Source organism: Pelobates fuscus, chromosome 5, assembly GCF_036172605.1.
Source record: "Pelobates fuscus isolate aPelFus1 chromosome 5, aPelFus1.pri, whole genome shotgun sequence".
In the NCBI taxonomy this organism is placed as follows: Eukaryota; Metazoa; Chordata; class Amphibia; order Anura; family Pelobatidae; genus Pelobates; species Pelobates fuscus.
This window is the reverse complement of record NC_086321.1, coordinates 39,545,147-39,570,222: the sequence shown is the minus strand read 5'-3', so window position 1 is coordinate 39,570,222 and position 25,076 is coordinate 39,545,147. Positions and strand designations below refer to the sequence as shown.

Here is a 25,076-nt window from a genome sequence, read left to right as displayed (position 1 = left end):
TGGGTGTGTGTGTGTGAATGTCTGTTAGTGTGTGTGTGTGTTAGTGTGTGTGTGTGTGTATGTCTGTTAGTGTGTGTGTCTGTCTGTTAGTGTGTGTGTGTATGTCTGTTAGTGTGTGTCTGTCTGTTAGTGTGTGTGTCTGTCTGTTAGTGTGTGTGTGTCTGTCTGTTAGTGTGTGTGTGTGTGTGTCTGTCTGTTAGTGTGTGTGTGTGTGTGTGTGTGTCTGTTAGTGTGTGTGTGTGTGTGTGTGTCTGTTAGTGTGTGTGTGTCTGTCTGTTAGTGTGTCTGTGTATGTCTGTTAGTGTGTCTGTGTATGTCTGTTAGTGTGTCTGTGTGTATGTCTGTTAGTGTGTGTGTGAATGTCTGTTAGGGTGTCTGTATGTCAGTGTGTGTGTCTGTTAGTGTGTGTGTGTATGTCTGTTAGTGTGTGTGTGTGTGAATGTCTGTTAGTTTGTGTGTGTGAATGTATGTTAGTTTGTGTGTGTGAATGTCTGTTAGTGTGTCTGTGTATGTCTGTTAGTGTGTCTGTGTATGTCTGTTAGTGTGTGTGTGTGTATGTCTGTTAGTGTGTGTCTGTTAGTGTGTGTGTGTGTATGTTAGTGTGTGTCTGTTAGTGCATGTGTGTGTCTGTTAGTGTGAGTGTGTGTATCTGCTAGTGAGTGTGTGTCTGTGAGTGTGAGTGTGTCTGTAAGTGTGTGTGTGTTTCTGTTAGCGAGTGTGTGTTTCTGTTTGCTAGTGTATGCGTATCTGTAAGTGAATGTGTGTGTGTGTATTTAGAAGGCAGGGTGGGGGTGGTGCGGGCGGGGGGAAGGGTTGGATGGGGGTGGCGCGGGTGGGAGGGGGGCGCCTGAGTTTTGTCCTGCCTAGGGCAGCACAAAACCAGGATACACCACTGACTACAATGCCAGAACCCGTTCCCGAGCCAGTACCTGTGCCTGCTCATGTAGTGCATATGACGCCACCACAGCATTATAGTGGTGATCCGGCATTATATCGTGGTTTCCTCAACCAAATTGATATCCATTTGGTGATGAATCCTCGTTCCTATCCCACTGATAGAACTAAGATTGCTTTCCTTATTAACCATCTATCCTGGAAAGCTTTAGCATGGGCTAATCCCATATGGGAAAATACGTCCCCTAAATCCTTTGCTGAGTTTTTGACAGCCTTTAAATGTACTTTCGATCTACCCGGTAGGGTTGCTTCTGCTGGCAAAGCTCTGCTTAGGGTTCGACAAGGGAACAGATCGGTAGCGGATTACACTATTGAATTCCACACTTTAGCAGCTGAAGTGGTTTGGAATAATGACGCTCTCGTAACAGCATTCCAGGAGGGTTTGGCCGCTTACATCCTGGATGAAATAGCGTCCAGGGAATTGCCTGTGCTTCTGGATGATCTTATTGATTATATCATCCATATTGATAATCGTATTAGAGAGAGACGTTACCTGCTTTGCCCAATACTGCGCTACTAGCATTACCCCCTTCTAGCCAACCTCCCCCTGTACCCATGCAATTGGGTGCTACTGGGTTAACTGAGGTTGAAAAATCATATCGAAGAAGGGAAGGGTTATGCCTTTACTGTGGGAAAAGGGGACATCTTCTAAGAACCTGCCCTGAATTGCAGGGAAACTTCAGCACCTAAGGCCTATAGAGGGGTGGGCCTTGGGTGTTATGTCCTTTTCCCCTCATGTCCCCATTGCTAGACCGTTTATTATGGTTACCCTTTTAGTTAGGAATACTACTGTGACTACCAAAGCCTTGATAGATTCAGGGGCTGCTGAGTTTTGCTATAACCGCATCTTTGACTCTGATCCAAAAGGTTACTCCCTTGGCCGTGGAGGCCATAGACGGTAGACCACTGGAAAAACCTCTGGTGACCCATGAGACCCAAGAACTGGTTATGTCTGTAGGTGCCTTGCACAAGGAAAGGTTGTCCTTTCAAATAATCGACTCTCCTACAGCCTCTATCATTTTGGGCTTCCCCTGGTTGGTTAAACACAACCCAATAATTGATTGGGGTTGTTTGGAGATTCTCTCCTGGGGAAAATCTTGTCAAAGAGATTGTATGACCCGTGTTTGTCCTGTTAGCTTGCTTAATGTGCCCACAGCCAAACCACTTTCTGTTTCTGTCCCTCCTGTGTATGCAGACCTAGCAAAGGTTTTTGAAAAAAGGGAGGCAGATAAACTGCCTCCGCACCGTAAATATGATTGTGCCATAAACCTCTTACCGGGTACTATGCCACCTAGGGGGTAAGGTATATCCTCTTTCCGAAAAAGAGAACAAAGTCATGGAGGAGTACATACAGGATGCCTTAAGTAAAGCTTTTATCAGAAGGTCCTCCTCTCCTGCTGGGGCTGATTTGTTTTTCGTTGCCAAAAAGGAGGGTGACTTAAGGCCATGTATAGACTACAGGGGTCTGAACAATATAAATTAAAAACGCCTACCCTATCCCCCTCATCACTGAGTTGTTCGATCGTGTTAAAGGGTCTAAGTACTTTACTAAATTAGACCTCAGGGGGGCTTATAACCTTGTCCGTATCAAGGAGAATGACGAATGGAAGACAGCGTTTATTACGCGTAGTGGGCATTACAAATATCTGGTCATGCCTTTTGGACTGTGTAATGCTCCTGCTGTGTTTCAGGACCTCATAAATGATGTCCTTAGGGATCTATTGCATGTCTGTGCCGTGGTGTACCTTGGCAACATACTTGTATATTCTCCTGATTTGAAGTCACACCATAATCATGTTAGGATGGTGCTTAAAAAATTATTACAGAACGGACTTTATTGTAAGTTAGAAAAATGTTTGTTCGATCAGACCTCTGTGCAATTCCTAGGATATATAATTTCCGAACAGGGTTTCAGTATGGATCCTTATAAATTGGAAGCCATACTGTCCTGGCCACTTCCCCAAGGACTATCCAACGTTTTATAGGATTTGCCAACTATTATAGGAAATTCATAAAAAACTTTTCACCACTTATCTCCCCTATCACGAAGCTGAGTAAAAAAGGACTACACCCCAGGGTTTGGACGCCTGAAGCCCTTAAGGCCTTTGAAACTCTCAAGAAGGCATTTGCCTCTGCCCCAGTGCTACACCATCCTAATCCTTCTCTTCCCTTTGTTATGGAAGTAGACGCTTCTGAATCTGGTGTGGGAGCAGTACTGTCACAGAGGTTATCGTATGATGAACCCCTCCATCCCTGTTGTTACTTTTCAAAAAGGTTGTCTGATTCAGAAAAGAATTACAATGTTGGGAACAGGGAACTATTAGCTATTGTGTTAGCTTTTAAGGAATGGAGGTACTTATTAGAGGGTTCTAGACACAAAATTATGGTTATAACATATCATAAGAACCTCTCCTATATAGCTGATGCTAGAAGGTTGTCCGCCCGGCAGGCTAGATGGTCTCTATTTCTTTCGCGCTTCCAATACGTTATTACATATAGACCTGGTTGCCGTAATGCCAACGCTGACGCTATCTCTCAACAGTATGAACCTTTAGAATTTGTTAACCCCACTCCCGAACCCAGGGCCGGATTAAGAGCACACTGGGCCTGGTGCTGACAATTATGATGGGCCTAATTACGGAATCTTATCGACCAAAAACACTAAAACAGTCATACCTCCCAAGCGTCATGTATCTGATGCAGCTATAAGAAAACACATACTCTATGCTAATCTCTCTCTAATTTATGCTTTCATCTTTCAAGTAAATCCATACCAACTAACAGCAGTGTCTAGTGAAGCAGGAAGTCAATGGGCAGGGTAAAAGGGTGGGCCACTGGTGCGAATCACGTGACCAGACCTGCCAAAAGGGGGGAACATGCCCAAAAAGGGGGCATGTCTGTCCAAAGAATTTGAAGGACAGCCTGGCATGAATGCATGTCAGGCTGCCTGCCAATCATGCAGGCTGTCCAACTAAGGGCAAACCATGCAGGCAACACCCTGACCTTCACATAAATGCGTCTAATGATGCGCTCACTCCATCCTTTCTAAGGACTGTCCCCTAGCACTCACTGGTCCACTTGTCTCCTTACCTTCTTACTAGCAGGCAGAAGTTCCTGGTATATAGTCTGAGACAGATAAAGGGTGTATGTAGTGAGTGTAGAAGAATGGGGACATGCCACAGTGTTAGAGAGACCAACGTCTGCATTACCTAAACTAATTTTATTGTAAGTCAGTCTACACAAGGTTTGTTCCCATACATCCCTCTTAAGCTTCCAAACTTAAAGGGACACTATAGTCACCAGAACAACTACAGACTATTTTATTTGTTCTGGTAAGTAGAATCATTCCATTCAGGGCTTTTGCAGTAAACACTGTCTTTTCAGAGAAAATAACTCCACTGGCCACTCCTTAGATGGCTGCTAGAGGTGCTTCCTGGGGCAGTACTGCCTAGTGTGCAGCACTTCCATTCAGTATCTCCACCCTCGGCATGCAGACACTGAACTTTCCTCATAGAGATACATTGATTCAATTTATCTTTATGAGGAGATGCTGATTGGCCAGGGCTATGACTTGTGCTGGCTCTGCCCCTGATCTGCCTAGTTGACAGTCTCAGCCAATCCTATGGGGAAGTATTGTAATTTGCTCAGACCAACACTTCTGATGATGTTAGCAGACAGTCAGTTCAGAGGCAGAGCCAGCAGCTGCAGACTTGAATACAAATTATATTTTACTAGAAGGGGCCAGGGTGGTGGTTTTAACATAATAGGGTCAGAAATACATGATTGTGTTCCTGACCCTATAGTGCTACTTCAAGCAAGAGTATGTGAAGAGTAGTTAGTTTCTTGGAAAAAAATATCAGCCTTAATCATTTGTATAATCACAAGGAGTGGCATCAGAGAAAATTCTGTAAAATCACCAACAAACTACTCACAGTTTGATTCTGCTGTATAGATGGATTGCTCCCAGTGTCTCAGTCTCGCAAGTCACCCAGTGTCTCAGTGTCCCTATGTATCACAGTGTCTCAGTGTGTCCCCATGTCACTAGGATACTGGGGACACTGAGAGACATGGGGACACTGAGAGACATGGGGACACTGGGAGACATGGGGACACTGAGACATTTAGGGAAACTGGGATGAAATGGGGACACAGACACTAGGGACACAGACACTGGGAGACATGGGGACATTGAAACATTTGGGGACACTAAGACACTAGGGACACAGAGACATGGGAACACAGACACTGGGAGACTAGGGGACACTAGGGATACTGGCTGGTAGACAGACACTTGGGGACACTGGGAGACATGGGGACAGTTGTGGACATAGACATGGGGACACTGGGACAAATAGGAACACTGGGAGACACTAGGGACACAGACACTGGGAGACATGGGGACACTGAAACATTTGGGGACACTAAGACACTAGGGACACAGAGACATGGGAACACCGACACTGGGAGACTAGGGGACACAGAGACTAGGGGACACTGGCTGGGAGACAGACACTTGGGGACACTGGGAGACATGGGGACAGTTGTGGACATAGACATGGGGACACTGGGACATATAGGGACACTGGGACACATGGGGACACGGGGACACTAGGCACAGTGAGAGACATGGGACACAGACACTGGGAGACTTGGGGAAACTGATACACTAGCAACACTGGATGGGGGACATGGGGACACTCGGAGAAACAGCATCCCCATGTGTCCCAGCGTCCCCAGGTCTCCCAGTGTCTGTGTCCCCATGTGTCCCCTAGTGTCTCAGTGTCCCCATATGTTCCCTAGTGTCTCAGTGTCCTCATGTGTCTCAGTGTCCCTATGTGTCCCTGCTGCCTTTCCCCCCATCCCTCACTTACCTGAGCTGTAGAGCTGCTGTCTGGACTCTGTGCTGTGTTGCTGCTCCCCACGGATTAGTGAGTAGTAGAGAGAGGAAGGGATATGCATAGACATATAATACCTAGACGCCGCATTGACCGCTACTTCCTATTGGCGCTGATGAGCCGCGGGGCCGTCATCTTGGATCGGTCACAGTGTGATCTGCAGCATAGACATATATAGAACATATATGTCTATGATCTGCAGAGCAAGGTCCTCAAAGTAAACATGGTTAGTCTTAAAATCCACCAGGAGGGTGTATAGATCCAGTAGCATGATGTTTAATCCTGGGATATTAAATAAAATTAACTGACATTTGCTGCTTTAAGACCTCTGTGGTTATTTACGTTATCAACTAAGTTTACTCAATACATTGAAATTATTTGAATTTCCAGATTGAAACTATGCGTTGCATTTGGATTTAGGTTTGCTAAAATTAAAAGTTTAGTGAACTAACCCCACAATCTATCATCTTAATATACATGTTTTAAAATGGGACTGGATCTTTGCCTGATTTGTAATGTATTTACTTTTCACCTATTTTTTACTAATATGGATTTTGGAACTGTGCAAAATAAAATGTAAATATCTACAACTCTTTATTATTGTGAGCTCTGTCTTTTGCACTTTGAAGTCCGCATAGAGATAGCATAAAGAGAATAGGAGAAATCAAACAATCACATCACTATTTACTAAAGTGAGATTTGTCACTAAGTCAAAGTAAATTAAAAAAATTAGGGACAGAAGTCCTAATATATAGACATATAATACCACACCGGGTGACCGGCCCAAATGGCGCCCGCATTTCATGGCCCCCCGAGGTCAACACGGCGTCTAGGTATTATATGTCTATGGGGAGATGCTGTAACTTCCTATCCCTGCCTCTCTCCACACACAGTGACCCCTACTGGCCGGTGCTGGTATTGCAGAGTAATCTCCACTTATTCTGAGAAAAATACCTGCATTTGTATTGCCGTTATTACTGCAATACCGGCACGGCCAGGCAGCCTCAAATACCGGCTGTGTCAGTAAAATACCAGTCAGGTGGCAAACCTAAGAGTAGTGTGTGTGTAAAAAAAAAAAAAATTTTTTTTTTTTTTTTTTTTTTTTTAAATGGGCCTCTGCCATGGGCCTGGGCCTGGAGCTGCAGCTCCATCAGCCCCTATGTTAATCCGGCCCTGCCCGAACCTATTGTACCTGCGTCTCAGATAATCGCTGCTACCCGTTTGGTTATTTCGTCTCCTTTCCTTGATAGTATTAAGACATACCAATCTCAAGCACACCCTGAGACGCCTGTTGGTAAACTATACGTTAAAGTAAATGACAGAAAGTTGTTAACTGCTGGTCATCCGGGGGTTACCAAGACTTATAAGGGCCTCCTTCAACAGTTCTGGTGGCCTTCACTTAAGCGAGACGTGGTGGATTTTGTACAGGCTTGTCGGGTCTGTACGCAGTGTAAGTCTCCTAATGTGAGACAAACAAAAAATGATTTGCAAAAACAATGCAAAACAACCCTCGTGGCTATCAAACAGGGGAAAAATATAAAATATATAAATACCCCAATTAGGAAGTGCGAAGACTCCTCAATGTCTTCAAATATCGTAAATGTAAAACACTAAAAAGCACAACCTAAAATAGTACAAAGGGAGACCAAATAGTGCAGACAGAAAAATAAAAACACACAACACGAAAAAGACTAAAATGCACTCACAAACAAAAGGTGTAAAAGGGCAGGGTATAATCGGTCTTCTTTAAGATGCTTCTTCTCTTCTCAGTGGAGAGATGGAGGCTTAAAACAAAACAAAAAGGCAGACCATAGTGTATAGCTGTATAGTATTAAAATGTAGCTTTATTGGATACACTTACAATGTGACAGAAGTTAAAAGGCTCTTCAAATCAGACTCAATGTCTTCCACCAAAGCAAAATTTCGCCATCAGAATGTAAAGAAGTATGGAAACGAAAGAGATGAAGAGATCCACAGTAAAAAATATAAATATAAAATAAAGCTTGCCACCCTACGCGTTTCGTCAAAATGACTTCATCAGGGGCTTACAGCAACAAAATACACATAATACATACATAAATACACTTAAATACCCTGCCTTAAAACATAATCAGCCAATCCGGATAGTTTCTTCAGCTGAACACATCTGCACACAATCTCCTCCGTCGGATTTCATCCACTTTTCGCGCTTTCAAACAGCGTGTGCGTTCCAAGCCTCATTCTCGTATTACCGGAAGTCCCATTTAGTCCGTATTTGAAACGCATATGCGTTCCACGCTCACCGGAAGGCGGAAGCAAAAATCTGAAGTAGAACGCAGCAATGTAACAGTTCCTCCCGAACCGGAAACACAAAAAGAAATGGGAGGCAAAATGCGTTCCACTTCTTCTCCCAGGGGAAAAAAACGAAATCTATGGAAATGGAGCGGAGTACGCTCCGAGGAAAAAGGTTTCAGATATCAAATGAATACAAATAGATAAAAATATAAAACTCAATAAAACAATATAAACAGGAGCAAACATCATAAGGGATCCCAGTGAAAGATAATCATCTAAAAACATCTCCGGTGAGCGTGGAACGCATATGCGTTTCAAATACGGACTAAATGGGACACGTTTCACGCCTTACTTTTGAAGCCCTTGCTGTGTAACCGGTTCTCTCGTCCCCTCGGACGGCCCGTTTCCCCTCGCACTGTTTCTAGTGACATGTACGAAGTGGCTGCCCTCCTCGACTCTCGTGTTTCTAGGGGTCGGCTGCAATATCTGGTGGATTGGAAGGGGTACGGCCCTGAGGAGCGGTCTTGGGTTTCGAGCTCTGATTTGCACGCTCCCTCTTTGGTCGGTGCCCGGTTTCCTTTGAAGCCTTCTGCTTCCCGCCCTCTGGGCGGTCTTCGAGGGGGGGTTAATGTCAGGATCCCCCGGGCGGCTGCGAGGGGAGGCTGCAGTCCGCTCGCGGCACTCACCCTCCAGACGTCCGCGGTCTCCTTCTCGTCGTACGCTCGGCGAACGGCATCCTCCCAGCCTCGGATGCTGCCCGCGTCTTCCTCTTCGTCCCCCAGCGGCAGCATGCATGACGCTGCACGCTGGGAGACCGCCCATTTTTGTAAACGCTGGGGTCAGCCACCTGACCCAGCGTTAAAGGCACAGTGCCTCAATCACAGTGGGAGGTATAGATATCTCCCACGTGTGATTGTTAATTCTAATTGGAAATTATCCAATCAGAATTAATCAATGGGTTTAAATACTTACCTTTCCTGTCTCTCTCTGCCCTGTTGTGGTCTTTGCTTTCTAGTATTGCTGTTCTACTTGTGTTTCTCTCTGGTTACGTACTCTCTGGCTTGTTTATCCGACCTTGCGACTTTCTCCTACCCTTTGACCTCGGCTTGTCTCTCGTTATTCTGTCTTCTGGTTCCCCTTACTCGGCTTGTCTCCTGACTATTCTTTGTGTGCTTAGCCCGGCCACTCTAAGGTCCGGTACTGCACCTTTTCTGTGTGTGTGTTAGCGTGTTTGGTTCCCAGAATCGTGACACCTAAAGTATACTTTATGGCAATACTTTAGTATCCTTTATATTTTTCAAAAAGCTTCCCTAAAGCAAATTATGATATCGAATCCCTAAACTACACATATACAAGGATATGAAAGCTGAAAAATGCAGGTGTATCTAATTCCATCATTATATGCAGTTATTAATTGGATACTGCAGTCATATATAAAGCATGGTGTTCGTTTAACTAGCAGTGGGGCACAAAATAGAATAGTGGTAGATAAGGAGTCCTACTAAGTGGTATTGGGGGAACAGATGAATATGCCTTAATGTCCCACTGTCCTCTTTTAGCATTCCTTGGGTAAGCGGAATTAGTCTCTCTGTCCACAGGCCTGTACAAGGAGCTTTTTGGAAGGAGAAGGGCTAGAATTATTGTTGTGTTTTGAATTAATACATAATCCGCCTCCCCACTCACTCTAGAACACATGTCCTTCTCTTCGCTAGCTGCTCTTTTTATTAGTTGTTCAGATCACATTCATTTAATTGTTATTTCTTACCCAATATATTCTCTCAGTCCACCACTCGTTGGTCACACCCTATCCTTTTCAGTTTTGTTTGGACCTTTACACAGCTCTTTCTCTATATATTCAATTCAGCTGTTCGTTCCTGCCTTTCCTAACTCTGTCACGTCTCTCCAATGCCCATTTCGTCTAGTTTCTATTCTGTTTCCCAACACTATTCACTGATTCCTCTCTCCTTCAGCTGCTCCCTAGTTTCTCCATTTTCCCACATCTAGTTACACTAGTTTCCACACATTTATTCAACTGTAGACATTTATTTTCCTGTCCTCTGACACAGCTTCTTCATAATCATTCTTTGTGCTTCTAGTTACCTTCCCTTTTTGAATTACTTTTTTTATTCACTAAGGTGGAAATAAAACAGAATTTAACCAATTACTCTTTTTTTTGTGTGGTGTTTTCTTTATGATTATAACTCATGTAAGGGCAATAGAAAAAAGATTGATAATGGTATTATGGAACTATGTTTTAATTTGGCTTATTCAACAAGGGACCCTGTGATATAGTATCCAAAAAAGGTTTATTTAAAAAAAAATCTTTGTCTGTTTGTCCATTATTTTTCCAATAAAAGAATATAAGATAAGATATCATGCTTGAGTATTATTCAAAGAAGAAACTCATTATGACATTCCCTGTGATCACAGGAGACAACTTAAATATTCCTCAAAACTGCTAATGCGTTTTTAATTACAAGTTTAAAAAAATAAATAAAAAGGATCATAACACACTAAATTAAATGTTATATTTAGAAATGAGTCATAAGATGTGATCAGTAGCCTTTTTACTTTACCAATGTCTTATTTCTCTCCAATAGGTTTTATTAAACAGAAGGGTGAAGCTACTAGATCAACCATGGATGAAACAGTAGATGTAACGACAGAAGGTAACTCTCTTATTAAAGCAGTTTATCAAAGTCGACTACGCCTTACAAGATTGTTGCTAGAAGGAGGAGCATACATCAATGAGAGCAATGATCGTGGAGAAACCCCACTGATGATCGCTTGCAAGACCAAGCATGTAGACCACCAAAGTGTGAGCAAAGTAAAAATGATAAAATATCTGTTGGAAAATAATGCAGATCCAAATATCCAAGATAAATTTGGAAAAACAGCCTTAATGCATGCATGCCTGGAAAATACTGGTGCTGAAGTGGTTTCTTTGCTTTTGGAAAGTGGGGCTGACCCCAGCATCCAAGACCAAACTGGGTTCTCTGCACTGGTTTATGCTGTGAATTCCGAGCACAAAGAGACTCTAAAGATTCTACTCAATGCTTGTAAAGCCAAAGGAAAAGAGGTCATTATTATCACAACAGATAAGTCTGCTTCTGGGCGGCAGACTACAAGACAATATCTAAACGTCCCACCATCTCCAGGTGCAGAACAATGCAATTCTCCCAGTCCATGTACATCACCATCAGAGATTGAGTTGAAAACCTCTCCCACACCAATTTCAACTGCTTGTGAAGCAGAAAAAGAACTCTTTAGTTTTAAAGAAGCTGATACATCTGGTGGATTTAAGGGTTCCTCCGAGCCAGGATCTCCAACAAGGAAACCTCATATATCACATGCTGGACCAAAGCTACCACTTCTCCAGCGTTTACACTCTGAACCTTGGCTGAAGATACCACCTTCACTGTTACACCAACATAAAGTATCCTCTTTGCATGAGGAGCTGCAAGATATCACACCAGAAGAGGAGCTCTCTCTTAAGATGAGCAACTCATTATTATCCAAGCGTTATTTCACAAGACACCAGAGCATTGATGTTAAAGATGCTGTCCATCTTTTGAAAACTCTTGAATCTGCAGGCCCAAGAAAGATGTCCTGTGACGAGATCCATTCACATTCGCTATATAATGAAAGCATACCCACCAAATCAGAGGTCCCAGTTGACCAAGACCCAGATTCAATGCAGGCAATGTCTGTTTCAAGCTTAAAAAGTATTGTTCAGAGACGAAATTTAGGAGCAAATCATTACAGCTCTGACTCTCAACTCACGACCCGGTTGGGACCAATTTCATCAGAGGACAGCAAATCTTTACTAGAAAAGAAGAAAATGTTTTCTCCACCTTCCATGCTGTTTGGCTCTCGAGAATCTTTAGAGAATGTTTCCGTAACAACATTAGGCAGACGGAATCATGCCATTTTAGAAAGGAGAGGTTCTGGAGCCTTACTCCTAGATCACATTGCTCAGACTAGGCCAGGGTTTCTTCCACCTCTTAATGTAAATCCACACCCACCCATCCCAGATATTAGTGGCCATGGCAAAATGATCAATGTTGTGTCTACAGCCACAAAACCTATGATTCCATCTGCACCCCTATTCCCAAAAGAATCAAAAAGCAAGAAAATGTTGCTTCGAAGGCATTCAATGCACACGGAACAAATTAAACAACTTGTAAACTTTGAAGAGATCCTTGGCTAGTACACCATCCAAAGTATGGCTTTTTAAAAATCCCCTTGGAAGGTCTCTTTCCAAATTGCACCTGCTGCACACCTGCTTCAGATCTTTTCTGTAAAGAAAAAGCATTCGTTCAGCTTATGCTGGATAAATTATTCAAGCAACCGAGTGCTTGTTATTTAGCAGTAATTACAATTTTTTTGCTACAATATAAATGATTTACTGCTTTATATTTTGCAGTTTTCATGATCCTAGTAGACAACATCAAAACGTTGCCTAGAAAGAATGAAGCTACGAAGACTCTGGCTCAGGGGCCACTGAGTATGACGGAACGAGTAATGGTCTAATTTCTACCGAAATTAGCCATTTGCCCACTAAAATACATATGATTTTTACTTAGACTGAAAATCTTGATGGTAATAAATCTTTTATAAGATTTCCAATTTTTGCACAGGACCCAGTTGGATTTGTTCTGTTTTTAACGCAGCCAGCACAGTATACACAGTTTAGGGTTTTTTTTTTTGTAAAAAAAACAAAAAATGGACTTCATATGAGCGTTATATTTCCTTATCACTGTTGTTCAGTATTTTAGTGTTGCTTTTGTTTGCTAGACTAGGGGCCACACTAAACTCCTTGAGTGCTGTTACTTGGATATAGATGCTCTATAGCATGTAGAGGCTACGTCCAGCACTATAGGCGCTGTTTGATAATTTTAGGAAATGTAATCAACAGTACCTGGATTTTTAGGTTGCCTAAAACTGATGGATAACCCTAGTCTGTTCTTAAGTTCTGTTCACGGATATAAATACTTGTACCCAGAGATGGCCTTATAGAAAGTTACATGTGTATATATACATATTAATGTGATGTTGTAGGTGATATTATTTACTTTAGAAAAGTTTACAAAACTGAGTTATTAATTAAGTTGAGACATATCGCTGGACAAAAAGACTAGGAGAGGAGGACGATCAATTATTTGTAATATCTGTGTAGTAAAGAGGTGTGTGCATTCATGTTTTGTTACGATTAGTAAGGTTTTGACAAAGTTATATTCATGATGTTTGCCCAACAACTGTCTTATGTTTTAATATAACTTGTTTTAGTTGGGATTCGTTAATGATTATCTTCTGAAATGGCAAATTGCCCATTTGCCAAACTGGCTACTTGTAATTGAAAGGTGTAAATCCTGAGGGGGCCGGGTTTGTGTCAGAAGTACAGATATGCTCCCATGTCAGGACAGAAGAGGAACAAAAATGCCCTTGCCTTGTCTCAGGCCAGATAGTTTCAACAATACTGTTGCTCTGCAGTAACTTAATGTCCTATTGGAGGTGAACCTCACATTGTGGAATGGTGCCCTGTAGTGAGTTAGTACAAGGGCTCTTTTATGGCGTGGTTTAGGACTGATTGACAGCACATGCTAATGTTTATGACAACATCACGTATCTTATAATGCCATATTCATCCAGACAACTTTGCTGTGAATACAACTGTTCACTCATGGCCAGGGCCGCAGTGGCAGAATACACCCTCAACGCTGCATTTTTTTCCCTAAATTGCTGTACTTCATTGGCCAACTGAGAACATATGGCGCAAAGGAAATTAAACCAAAGAGCAGCGTAACACTGGAAAATGTGTGTGTATGTGTAATTACACACACACACACACACAAACGTATTTATTTATTTATTTATTCATCTGAATACCAAATATTTAACAAATATATTATACCTAAAATAAAAAAAAAAGGACTAAAATAACTGGCATTCTGTGATATGTATATATCCATCAACACTTAATTTGCTATAGACTGCCTGCATTTTGAGTGGACTATAGACATGCACCTTCTACTTTTCGCTGATGCTAAACCTTTTTCAAACAAGTGTTTGGGAATAGAGATTGAAAGCAAGTTTGCTGTCCAGTGCATGAGCCATTTAATGACTAATTCTTGGATGGAACATTGCTCAGAGGGAACAATGCTGTTAAGAGGCTGTCTTGGTGGAGCTGGGACAAACAGTTTTAATTTCTAACAGTGGCAGTTGGCATGATACCACTTACTGTTTTACCGTTTTCTCTCCACCTAACTCTGCTTTTGAAGTTGAATATATCTAAAAGCTCCTATTTATTTATTTATTTATTTATTTATTTATTTTGCCTATGCCGTATTTATGGCTGAGCTATTCTGTACAGAATTAACATGGCCGTCTTTTTCTCGAAATTTATGCTGGCTACTTTTAGGTACAGTAACATTTATCTATTTATATATGTGTGTATTTATTATAGCATTTCATAAATGACCAAATATAATTTTATATATGAACTTATTTATTATAGTCCTGAAATATACTTGTAGAAAATAGAATTTACTATGAATCATAAATGACGAAAATAAATCGGATATTCGATTGGCTACGTGCAGGAATCTGTCTAATGAGCAGTGGAATGTTTGAAAAGAATGGAGAATTGTTAACAGGTTTGTTTTATATACAAGACTAGGAAAGTCTGTTTGCTCTTCTTGTGAACACGTGTAGTCTATCTACTGATGTATGTTGAGCTATGTCATTAAAATGGCCAGTCAATTGTGATGTTTTGTAAAGAATATTTTAATTAGCATAGGTTGTTTATTAACATACTGCTCTTATATGGTACATGTATGTATCAATGTGAAGCTATATTTTTATGTAAAATTATATTTATTGAGAAATTAAATATTTATATGATTGATGGACTGCTGTATTAAACATGCTGAAAGGTGATTTTCCCATTGTGTTAACCACTGTCAGACTGGAAATGGTTAATCTTCCTGTTATCTGAGTAATTCTGCAATCATTGTTCTTTTGTTTTGTTTTTTTATATATAAAAAAACATATATACAGTTTTTGTAGCACTTTATGGATTTTTTGCTCATTTGCAAAAGAAAAAAAAAATATTTAAATGTATCCTGTTAAAGTGCTTATCTTTAATGTCACCCATTATTTATGTGGGATTTAATAAATATTTGACAAAAGCATGTGTGTCTCATGAGGACAACTATACAGTGATTAGTAAGGGAGTGCTGCGTTGCAGTTCAATAATGAATAAAATGAAAATTAAAAATAGAATTTCAGCAGGATGCATTATAACTAGTACAAAGGGGGGAGAAAATTCTAGGCCACAACCAGCCTTAATTTGGTCAAATAGAAGGCTTCTATATCCCTTGTCATTTTCATCTAGATGTATAGGTCTATTTTTCACATTGAATAATCTATTTAAATGTGAATAATTACTATCCGGAAGAAAAATCTAAAGATTTTAAACCTAAAATTATTTTCTCATTTACCAAGACGCATCAAGATCAGGCCTAAACAACTTGTACACTTGTACTTGCTGTTGAATGACATTTCTAGTTCCTTAGAGGGACATCACTTGAGAATTTTTTTTAAACGAGCAAACAAACACTTGCAACTAAACAAATATATAAAGCAAAATAAACCAGAAACACCTTGAAAAGTATGTAATAAACATTTAAAAACGTACTATAAACCTGGTCAGATTGCATTGGGCATGCTTCTCAGCTCGGGAGGTCCTTCAGCCTCCCTCACCCCTTACCTACCCATCTTTCAGACCAGTCCACTAATGACAGAAACATGGCTTCATTGTTCTAATTACAAGCATTCCCAATGCACTTTTTCAGTATTCCTAGGGATAGGACACTGATTGGTTAGATCAGTTCCCCACCCGTGTCTTCCGCTCGCAAGAGTGGGTGTTGAAAGCATAAAAAGAAGCAGGTAGACAGGTAAAAAATATATATATTTGTACCTGGTTTTTTTACCACCTGCAGAGTTAGGAAACTGTCTCGTTCAAAAGCTAAAGCTCATAGTGATGCATGTCCCCTTTAAATCAAGGCAATATGTTATCCATTTTTCGGTGCATATCTAAAGATATCTATTCCTTTTATTTACTTGTTCTAAATCTGTTGTTGGTGTTCAGATTGTTTTGTGTTTTTGTTTTTTTAATAAAAATGCTAAAAACATTTTATCGGGTCTAATTAATGAAAAATGTCTTGTATTTGCATCTGGACAAAGATCGATTACATATCCTTTGATCATAATTTACAAAGTATTATAAATTATTCTGCTATAGGCTGTGCATTGATTGTGTTTATGACTATGTTCTGTTTTCTGTTTTACCTCAAATTCCTCTGAATGCTTTAAAAACAAGACACTATACGTTTCAGTACGTGGAATAAAAGGTTCCGCAAATACTGTGTATGTTAAAACAATGTCCAGAAATGAGCCACAATTCTCTCCCAAATTACGAAACCTTCTATCAGTTATCCTGCCCTTTGGCTTGCATGTGAATTTATATATTATTGTTAATTACTACAAACACATTAAAATGGTGGCACAAAACACATTACCTCTAGTTTTAGCAGCTCAAGATAACTCTCGCCACTACTTCGTAAATCCATTTTTATTTTGATAATGACCTCTGATTGCCCGAGGTTCATGTTCTACAACCTCTGATGAATTGGCCAATCAAAAATAAGCAATGTCCTGATTTCCTTTGTTGATTTTAGAGGTCGACTGGATTTCTAATAATTGTTTGAGTAGACATATATAAAAACAAATATAAAACACAGAAAGATATAAGTACCTCAGCAGGGATTAAAACGTAATCTTAAAACACTGTACCTGTCTTGCTGTTTGCAGAGAAACTGAAATAGCTGTGCTACTTTATCCTGTTCCGTAAACATGTAACATCACAATAACTAAAGCCAACATTCTCAGAAAAATTATATTTTGGTCCTTACCGAAAGTTTAGATGCTCACAGCAGGAATAAAGTTGCCACAATATCATGCAAGGTGTGAAACGGATAGCTCAGAATTCCCTGCTATCATAAAGCAGCGTGACACTTGCCTTATTGCTTTGAACCTAAAATAAGCAGGGTTTATCGCACAGTGTAGACTTTTAACTGCTTTTGGTCCGTTATTCTCTGCCAGGATTAGAAGCTTGTTCAAATAGGTCAACCAGGTGACATCAGAGGAATGTTCAAAGAATTCTGGCAGTTATTTAGGAATATGATGACAAAGTAATATAGTCATTGACTCTTTAGGTTGCATAAAGTCCATCAGGTTCAACATTGTCCATGTCCTGTTGGACTGCTAGTTCAAAAAAAAGCATTTCAAATCAGAATCCAGCTCTTGTTTTTTTCCAACAGAACCCGTCTTAAGCAGTAAATTCCATACATCATATGTGCATGGTCCTTGCTCATCTCCTACTGATGAGGACCATGTTCGTTTTACAGTACTGTACAACGAACAGGTCACCTGCAATCTGTTTGCCCTCACCCTGTTTATATTCATAGAATCGTATCATACAACTACTTCCTCAATGTAAACTAAACTTAAAATATATTCTATTCCCTCTATGGATAATGTAGACGTAAGCCAAAAATGTTCCTATGAATACTGCTGAATTTAGAATAGACTAAATAGTTTTTTGTTTTCTTTCTTTTCACACATGACATTTAGTTACTAGTCTTTTCCTAAATTTACACAAGATTGTGTGGTGAAAATGAGCATTTGCATAGAGGTGAAAGGTAGCGCCAAACAATTATAAAGTGTAGCATTAACACATTAATGTACATATACAATTAAAGAAACACTGTCATTTACATCACTTTGCGTTTCTTGTGTTAATAGAGGTCGGGACATATACTTGCCCAAAGCTCTTTAGCCTTGGCTCCTGACAACAAAAAGGAAATTTATATTTTTTCCAATGGCAGTTGTGGTTACAATCCTGCTATAGACCCATTTCTAACTTACCTCCTGGGTTACCTCCATAGCTCTTCCCTCAACCCACTTTTAATTTTTTACTCAATCCAACTTTCCACCAGTTATTCCTCATATCTTCACTTCTTGTTTACTCACTGCTAGTACAAAAGTTCTTATATTGGGTATCATAAGCCTGGATCTTGTAATATCCATGTGTCTTATTCCCTCACTCCCTGCCCCCAGCCCCTCCATGTGTCTTATTCCCTTGCCCCCAGCCCCTCCATGTGTCTCATTCATCCTCAGGCTCCCCATGTGTCTCATTCCCTCCATTCCAAGCCTCCCATACATCTCATTCCCTCCACCCCAGCACCTCCATGTGTCTCATTCTCCCCCCAGGCCACCCATGTGTCTCATTCCCTCCATTTCAGGCCCACCATGTGTCTCATTCCCTCCACTTCTAGCTCCCCATGTGTCTCATTCCCTCAACCCCAGCCCCTGAATAGTCTCATCCCCCATTAACTCCTTCAATGTGTCTCATTTCCTCCCCCCAGCCCCTCCATGTGTCTCATTTCCTACCCCCAAAAGCCCCTCCAGGTGTCTCATTTCCTAACCCCCAAAGCTTCTCCATGTGTCTCATTTCCTCCCCCCAGCCCCTCCATATGTTCCATTCCCTCTCACACCCACAAGCACCTCTTTGTGTATTTCCTCCCTCCCCTCCCCTCCTGTACCTCCTCGCCTCGGTCTTTCAGGAAGTGCTCACAGAGAGCACTTCCTGTCCGTCTACAGGAAGTGCTCTCTGACAGCACTTCCTGAAAGACCACTCAGCCACGCTACATACAGCGGAAGGAGGGAAGCAGCACAGTGCTCCCCTCTTGAAGGTAACCCGGGAGGTATTACCTATGGTAGAGATGCCACTGGGCAGAGATTTTAGAAGTTTGCTGAGTTGTAAAAGACCAGATAGTTCATTACATTTCTGCTTAACCCCTTAAGGACACATGACGTGTGACATGTCATGACTCCCTTTTATTCCAGAAGTTTGGTCCTTAGGGGGTTAAGCATGATGGACCAGTAAGATGGGCCTTACTTTCAGCGACATTAACGTTTTCAACTCAACTGGGGGCTGGCAGTGGGCTAAGGGGTTAAGATGGGCCTTACTTTCAGCGACATTAACGTTTTCAACTCAACTGGGGGCTGGCAGTGGGCTAAGGGGTTAAGCATGATGGACCAGTAAGATGGGCATTACTTTCAGTGACATTAACGTTTTCAACTCGACTGGGGGCTGGCAGTGGGCTTATTGCTTCCTTGCTGTTAAAGGGGAACCGTCTCTTCTCTGTAATTCCACACCATAGATTAAACATTGAAAATCACCTATGATTGTGTTGGCCTGTTTTCTATTAGATGTTCCATCTTATTTTTAATGTATTTTAATGATTTAGCTAATGATGACATAAACCAGTTCAGACAAGACCTTGCAAATGAAGAGGAGAAATAGAAAGAATGTTTAATTTCTCTTCTTCTCTGTATGAGTCTCTATGCTGACTGCCAGGTGAAAAGGACAGAGCTTATAACAATGATTAGTTGCAAGATAAAGAGGTGTGGAGTTCCCCTTTAAGATTCTAATATTTTAAATGACTTCACCACAGAAAGGAAAAAAAAAACAATCCGTTTTTTTTTTCTCAATAGACTTTTTACCTACTTGTTATATATATAAATGTTGGGGGGTTTTTTTGTTTCGTTTTTATGTGGGTTCACAGGCCATGTTTCACTAAACTAGGTCATGGGCAGTGAATTTTACATTCTAGGTCAAAATATATAGATTGGAAAAATCCAAACCTCTACTATTCTGACCTCAGACAATTCCCACATTGGTGAATTTACCCTGAGACAGCGTCCAGAACCTGAGGGTCTATATATCAATCAACTGATCATTGTATCCCTTCTGGGTAAGTAATAAGATATTATTATTGCTATATAAATTTTAGGAAATCTCTAATACTAATGACTGGCCTAGACTTTACTATAACTGACATACTGCCAGACTCCCCCTAGATGCCATGTACAAATGTCTATTTTTCGTTTTTGTTATGATTAGAAGTTATTTTGTGACTTGAATCTGGTTCAACAGGGCTGCATGCTTACTGTTCCTATAAAAACCAATAAGAGAAGATGGAATCTCACCACATACAGGAGGAATTGATCACATGACAAGCGATGTCCATTAGCCATCAATGTGGAAATTGTATTCACCAGGTCTTTAAAATGGCTGTCATCAAATATAAACTTTACCTAATCTGCTTCGTTCTAGCTCCTGGTGTCTGAATCTCTTTATTATTATTTTTTTTGAGCATTCTAATTTTTGTAAACGTACAGAAGGGAAAGAGACTACTTTTCCTTATGTATACCAATCAAGTTGACTTAACTTGACATCATTGACAGAGGACGACAAAATGGCTGCTTCCAGATATTGAAATCTAGTGCAAGAAAGAAAAGATAAATATAAATAAAGGCAAGTGGCGAGGAGAAGAGTCCAAGAATTAAAGGGAGACTGTAGACAAAATAACAACTTTAACTGATTGAAGTAGTTATTATTATTATTATTATTATTATTGCCATTTATATAGCGCCAACAGATTCCGTAGCGCTTTACAATATTTTGAGAGGGGGGGGATGTAACAATAAATAAGACAATTTCAAGAAAACTTACAGGAATAATAGGTTGAAGAGGACCCTGCTCAAATGAGCTTACAGTCTATAGGAGGTGGGGTATTAGAAACATGGAGGCCGTAGGCCCCCCGAGTTCCACATCAACATTAAACAGTTTACTCAACTTTAGCACGGCTTGGTCCGTGGCAGCCTGCAGTCCGGCCTCCAATGATGAAATGCCAAAGGCGGAACACTCAGCAGTGATAGTGCTTTAAAGTCAACTACTGCCCATATCCCTAGAATGAGATGGTATGGAGCTGGAAGCATAGCACAGATGCTGCCATATCATAATTAGGGGCCAGGCATCTAAAATCTATGCTAAACAGTGAGTAGACCGGTTAGCAAGTTCTGAGATAATCCAGGCACCATAACCACTTCAACTGTCGAAGTGGTTATGGATCCTACAGTGTTCCTTTAAGATGGGGGGAGGAGCGGGGGGCATAAGGAAAGTCAAACCAAAATAAAGTAAAACAATGCTGCTTAAAAGCACTGATGCCCTACATAATGTATTTTTATATCCATCCCCAGCTGGAGCTGTGAGAGAAACACAGTCAATCTATGTGTGGCCATTTTATAACATTTACAAAAAGGGAAGCATGCCAGAGTGATATACTACCAAAACTCCCGCTGTTCTGCGAATTGCTAGGCTTTATGAACAAACAGCTCATTTGTTTTAGGAGAGATATATGTACAATGGAGGAAAATGATATGTTCTTGTTTTTATATTCTTGTTTCAGCTAAACTATGTCAATAAATACGAATTAGCCAATGACTGATGTATCAGTACTCAAACTATATTTTTATCAGTCTGGCTTGACGCCTGTTCACTTCATAAATAAATTGTGTTTAGATTTACTTTGCTTTGTGGTATTGTGCGTTTGGTTCCTGACCATTTTGTATTTCTTCTGAATAAACTAAACTTTTAATTAATCAGTTATGGCAAAACAACAAGGGAAAATGATTTGTGTGAATAGTAATGACTAATAACTGACTAATAATTGTGATTACCTGTAAAACGCTGAATATACAAATACATTCAATAAAAAATATAAAAATGTATGGTATGATTTGGGGTTTTTCATTGTTGGAAGATAAATACAAAATTTACATAGTTTTTATTTTTTTTGTCAATTCTTTATTTTGGTGATGACAGTTACATTGCGACCGGTATGCATTGTGTGGCTTCCGCAGAAGCCCGATGGTGTCTTGGTAACCGTCTGATTTTTTTTTGTAACATGTATATCATGTATAAAAGACATACAAAAAACAAGCATAATAAATGTAATAAATGTAATAAACATACGTCACGTATTATTGTTGTATGAGAGTAAGTGATCCGTTTTGTGTGTTGCTGTGTGTGTGCGTCGGCTGTGTTCGTTTCGTATTGTACCCTTCTGCGTTGTGCTATATTTTGTCTCTGTGTTGGTCCTGCCTCAAAATGTACATAGTTTTTATGAGGAAGAAGACAAAAAAAAAAACCTTTCCAAGTACTTGTATTTGTTAATATACAAGATGATTTTCCATTTTACCTCAGTGGTATGACATCGTTACTTTTCAGATATTTCACAATTCCAGTAAATGCAAAAAACACGATGTTAGAAAAAAGAAGAAAAAATAGTAGACATTTTGACAGTGAAATAGAATTAAGGCCTTGATTTAATACGCGTTCCAAATGATTTGATAATGTTAGAATAACTTTATAAATAAGATTCTACTCTACAAAACTTCCCATAGATTGTATTAGTGACTTCTGTATATAAAGCTTTTGGAAGGTTTTTCGAACGTTATTGAATCATTTGGAAACGTACTAAATTGAGGCCCAAGTTAGGAGTAGGTTGACACTAGAACCCATGTTAATACTGGTGTTAAAGAGACACTCAAGGTTGAAAATTAGCCCAGTGTTAAACCCATTTGATGCCTTTTCCTGAAAAAACAAAAACAAATGACCTCATATCAAAATCTGCATTTCAATGCTTTAAAATTTGATGAAGGGAGGCTCTCCAGAAAGCTTATAGATCCAAAATGCTGCTAGTCCCATTCATAGGGTATTACAATATGCTATAAAAAACGGTTTTTGCTTTTGCTCTTATATACCATGACACGAAACAGCCGTATACCAGCAGAGCAAGTCAAATCAGCATACAGCATGGAGGATCTATTATATAGACAGGAGCACACGCAAATAGAAAAATGTGATTCTGTGTTATTCTGTACCAAGACATTCCACTAGAGGAATTTGTGGGTACATGCCATCAGGACAGGGACATCGGGACAATTATTAAGAGCAGAAGGTGGGGTGACACGAGCAGGGCCAGATTAAGAGCCCAGTGGGCCTGGTGCTGACAATTATGATGGGGCCTCATAACAGAATCTTATCGACCAAAAATAGTAAAACAGTCATACCTCTCAAGCGTCGTGTATCTGATGGAGATGGTGTTGGAAGGAAAGAATGCAGCTATAAGAAAACACATACTCTATGCTAATCTCTCTCTAATATGCTTTCATCTTTCAAGTGAATCCATACCCCCTAACAGCAGTGTCCAGTGAAGCAAGAAGTCAATGGGCAGGGTAAAAGGGTAGGCAACTGACGCGAATCACGTGACCAGAACTGCAAAAAGGGGCGAACATGCCCAAAAAGGGGGCATGTCTATCCAAAGAATTGGAAGGCCAGCCTGGCATCAGTGTCCCTATGTATCACAGAGTCGATGTCCCCGTGTCGCCCAGTCCCCTAGTCTCCCAGTGTCCCCATTTTTCCCATTGTCCCCATGTCTCAGTGTGTCCAGTGTTACAGTGAGACATGGGGACACTGAGAGACCCGGGGACACTGAGACACTTGGGGACACTGGGAGAAATGGGGACACAGACACAAGGAACACAGAGACATGGGGACACAGACGCTGGGAGATATTGTCATGATCTTGTGCAGGTCAGATAGGAGACTTATGCCAGGGTTGACTTCAGGTACTTTATTAGTGTTTTTAGACATATTATGAAACTTGAATGAAAACAGACTTTAGGCAATATGCCACCAAACAGAATACTTGCCATAGAACAGGTTACTTGCAAATATTGAATGTCTGTAATTTCCTGGTAACAAAGGCAGGCTGGTGACAGAGGCAGGCTGGTTTGAAGTATAGGTAATGGTGGAGCAGGTTATTGTTAGGAGCAGGTTTGAAGGTAAGTCTGAAGCAAGTTCACAGGAGCCAGGATATGAAGTCTTTCAATAAGAACATGTATTCAATGTAAAGGAGACTACAGGGTTAACCAACGTTCTAACAATCATTGCTGAAACTGTTTGCAAAACTGTTTCTTTCTTACTGCAATCAAGCTCCTGCATATCACCTGAAAAAAAGACTGAGACTATCTTACCTTCCAGGAAAAGCAGGAAACGAGAGCCGTTAACAAAGGAAGAAATACAAAAGAGACTTCAGTTCCTGGCTCCAGATTTACCTTCAAACCTGCTCCTAACAATAACCTGCTCCATCCTTAACTATACTCCAAACTAGCCTGCCTCTGTAACCAGCCTTCCATTGTAACCAGCCTGACTTTGTTATTATTTGCAAGTATCCTGTTTTGTGGCATATTACCTAAATTCTGTTTTGCCTCAAGTTTCATAATATGTCTAAAATCACTAATAAAGTACCTGAAATCAACCCTGGCATACGTCCCCTATCTGACCTGCACAAGATCATGACAGATAAAGGGACACTGAGACATTTGGGGACACTAAGACACTACTGACACTGAGAGACATGGGAACACAGACACTGGGAGACTAGGGGACACTGGGAGACATAGGGATACTGAGACACTAGGGACACTGGCTGGGAGACATGGGGACACTATGTCCCTAGTGTCTCAGCGTCCCAATGTGTATCCCAATGTCCATATGTCTCTCAGCGTCCCCATGTCTCACAGTGTCCCCTAGTGTCTCAGTGTCCCCAGGTCTCCCAGTGTCCCCTAGTGTCTCAGTGTCCCTTAGTGTCTCAATGTCCCCATGTCTCCCTGCTGCCTTTCCCCTCATCCCTCACTTCCCTGAGCTGTAGGCTGTAGGCTGAGCTGTAGACTTGGGAGAGTACACGTCATACCTTGATTGCCCCTGAGGAAGTCCCCATTTAGGACAAAACATGTGGAGAGACCAAGGCTACACCTATTACTTGATTTTATTGTTTCTGGCTTTATATATATATATATATTTTTTTGTGTATTATTTGTGTTCCTGCTGCATCAAATCTTCACACCCAGGAAGACTGCCACTGGAGCGTGACTCACCTTAGATTTTTTGATACGCTGGAATTTTACCTCATATCT

At 40.8% G+C, this 25,076-nt stretch overlaps 1 protein-coding gene across 1 annotated transcript in view; it reads left to right on the top strand.

The window, feature by feature from the left end:
- ANKRD34B (ankyrin repeat domain 34B) overlaps nucleotides 1-12,447 on the top strand; it is a 77,059-nt gene extending 64,612 nt beyond the window's left edge. Inside the window, exon 2 of the mRNA XM_063456772.1 lies at nucleotides 10,724-12,447. Coding sequence (XP_063312842.1) covers nucleotides 10,762-12,333 — 1,572 coding nt within the window. The 5' untranslated portion in view covers nucleotides 10,724-10,761 and the 3' untranslated portion in view covers nucleotides 12,334-12,447. The remainder of the gene's footprint in view (nucleotides 1-10,723) is intronic.
- The last annotated feature ends 12,629 nt before the right edge of the window (nucleotides 12,448-25,076 follow it).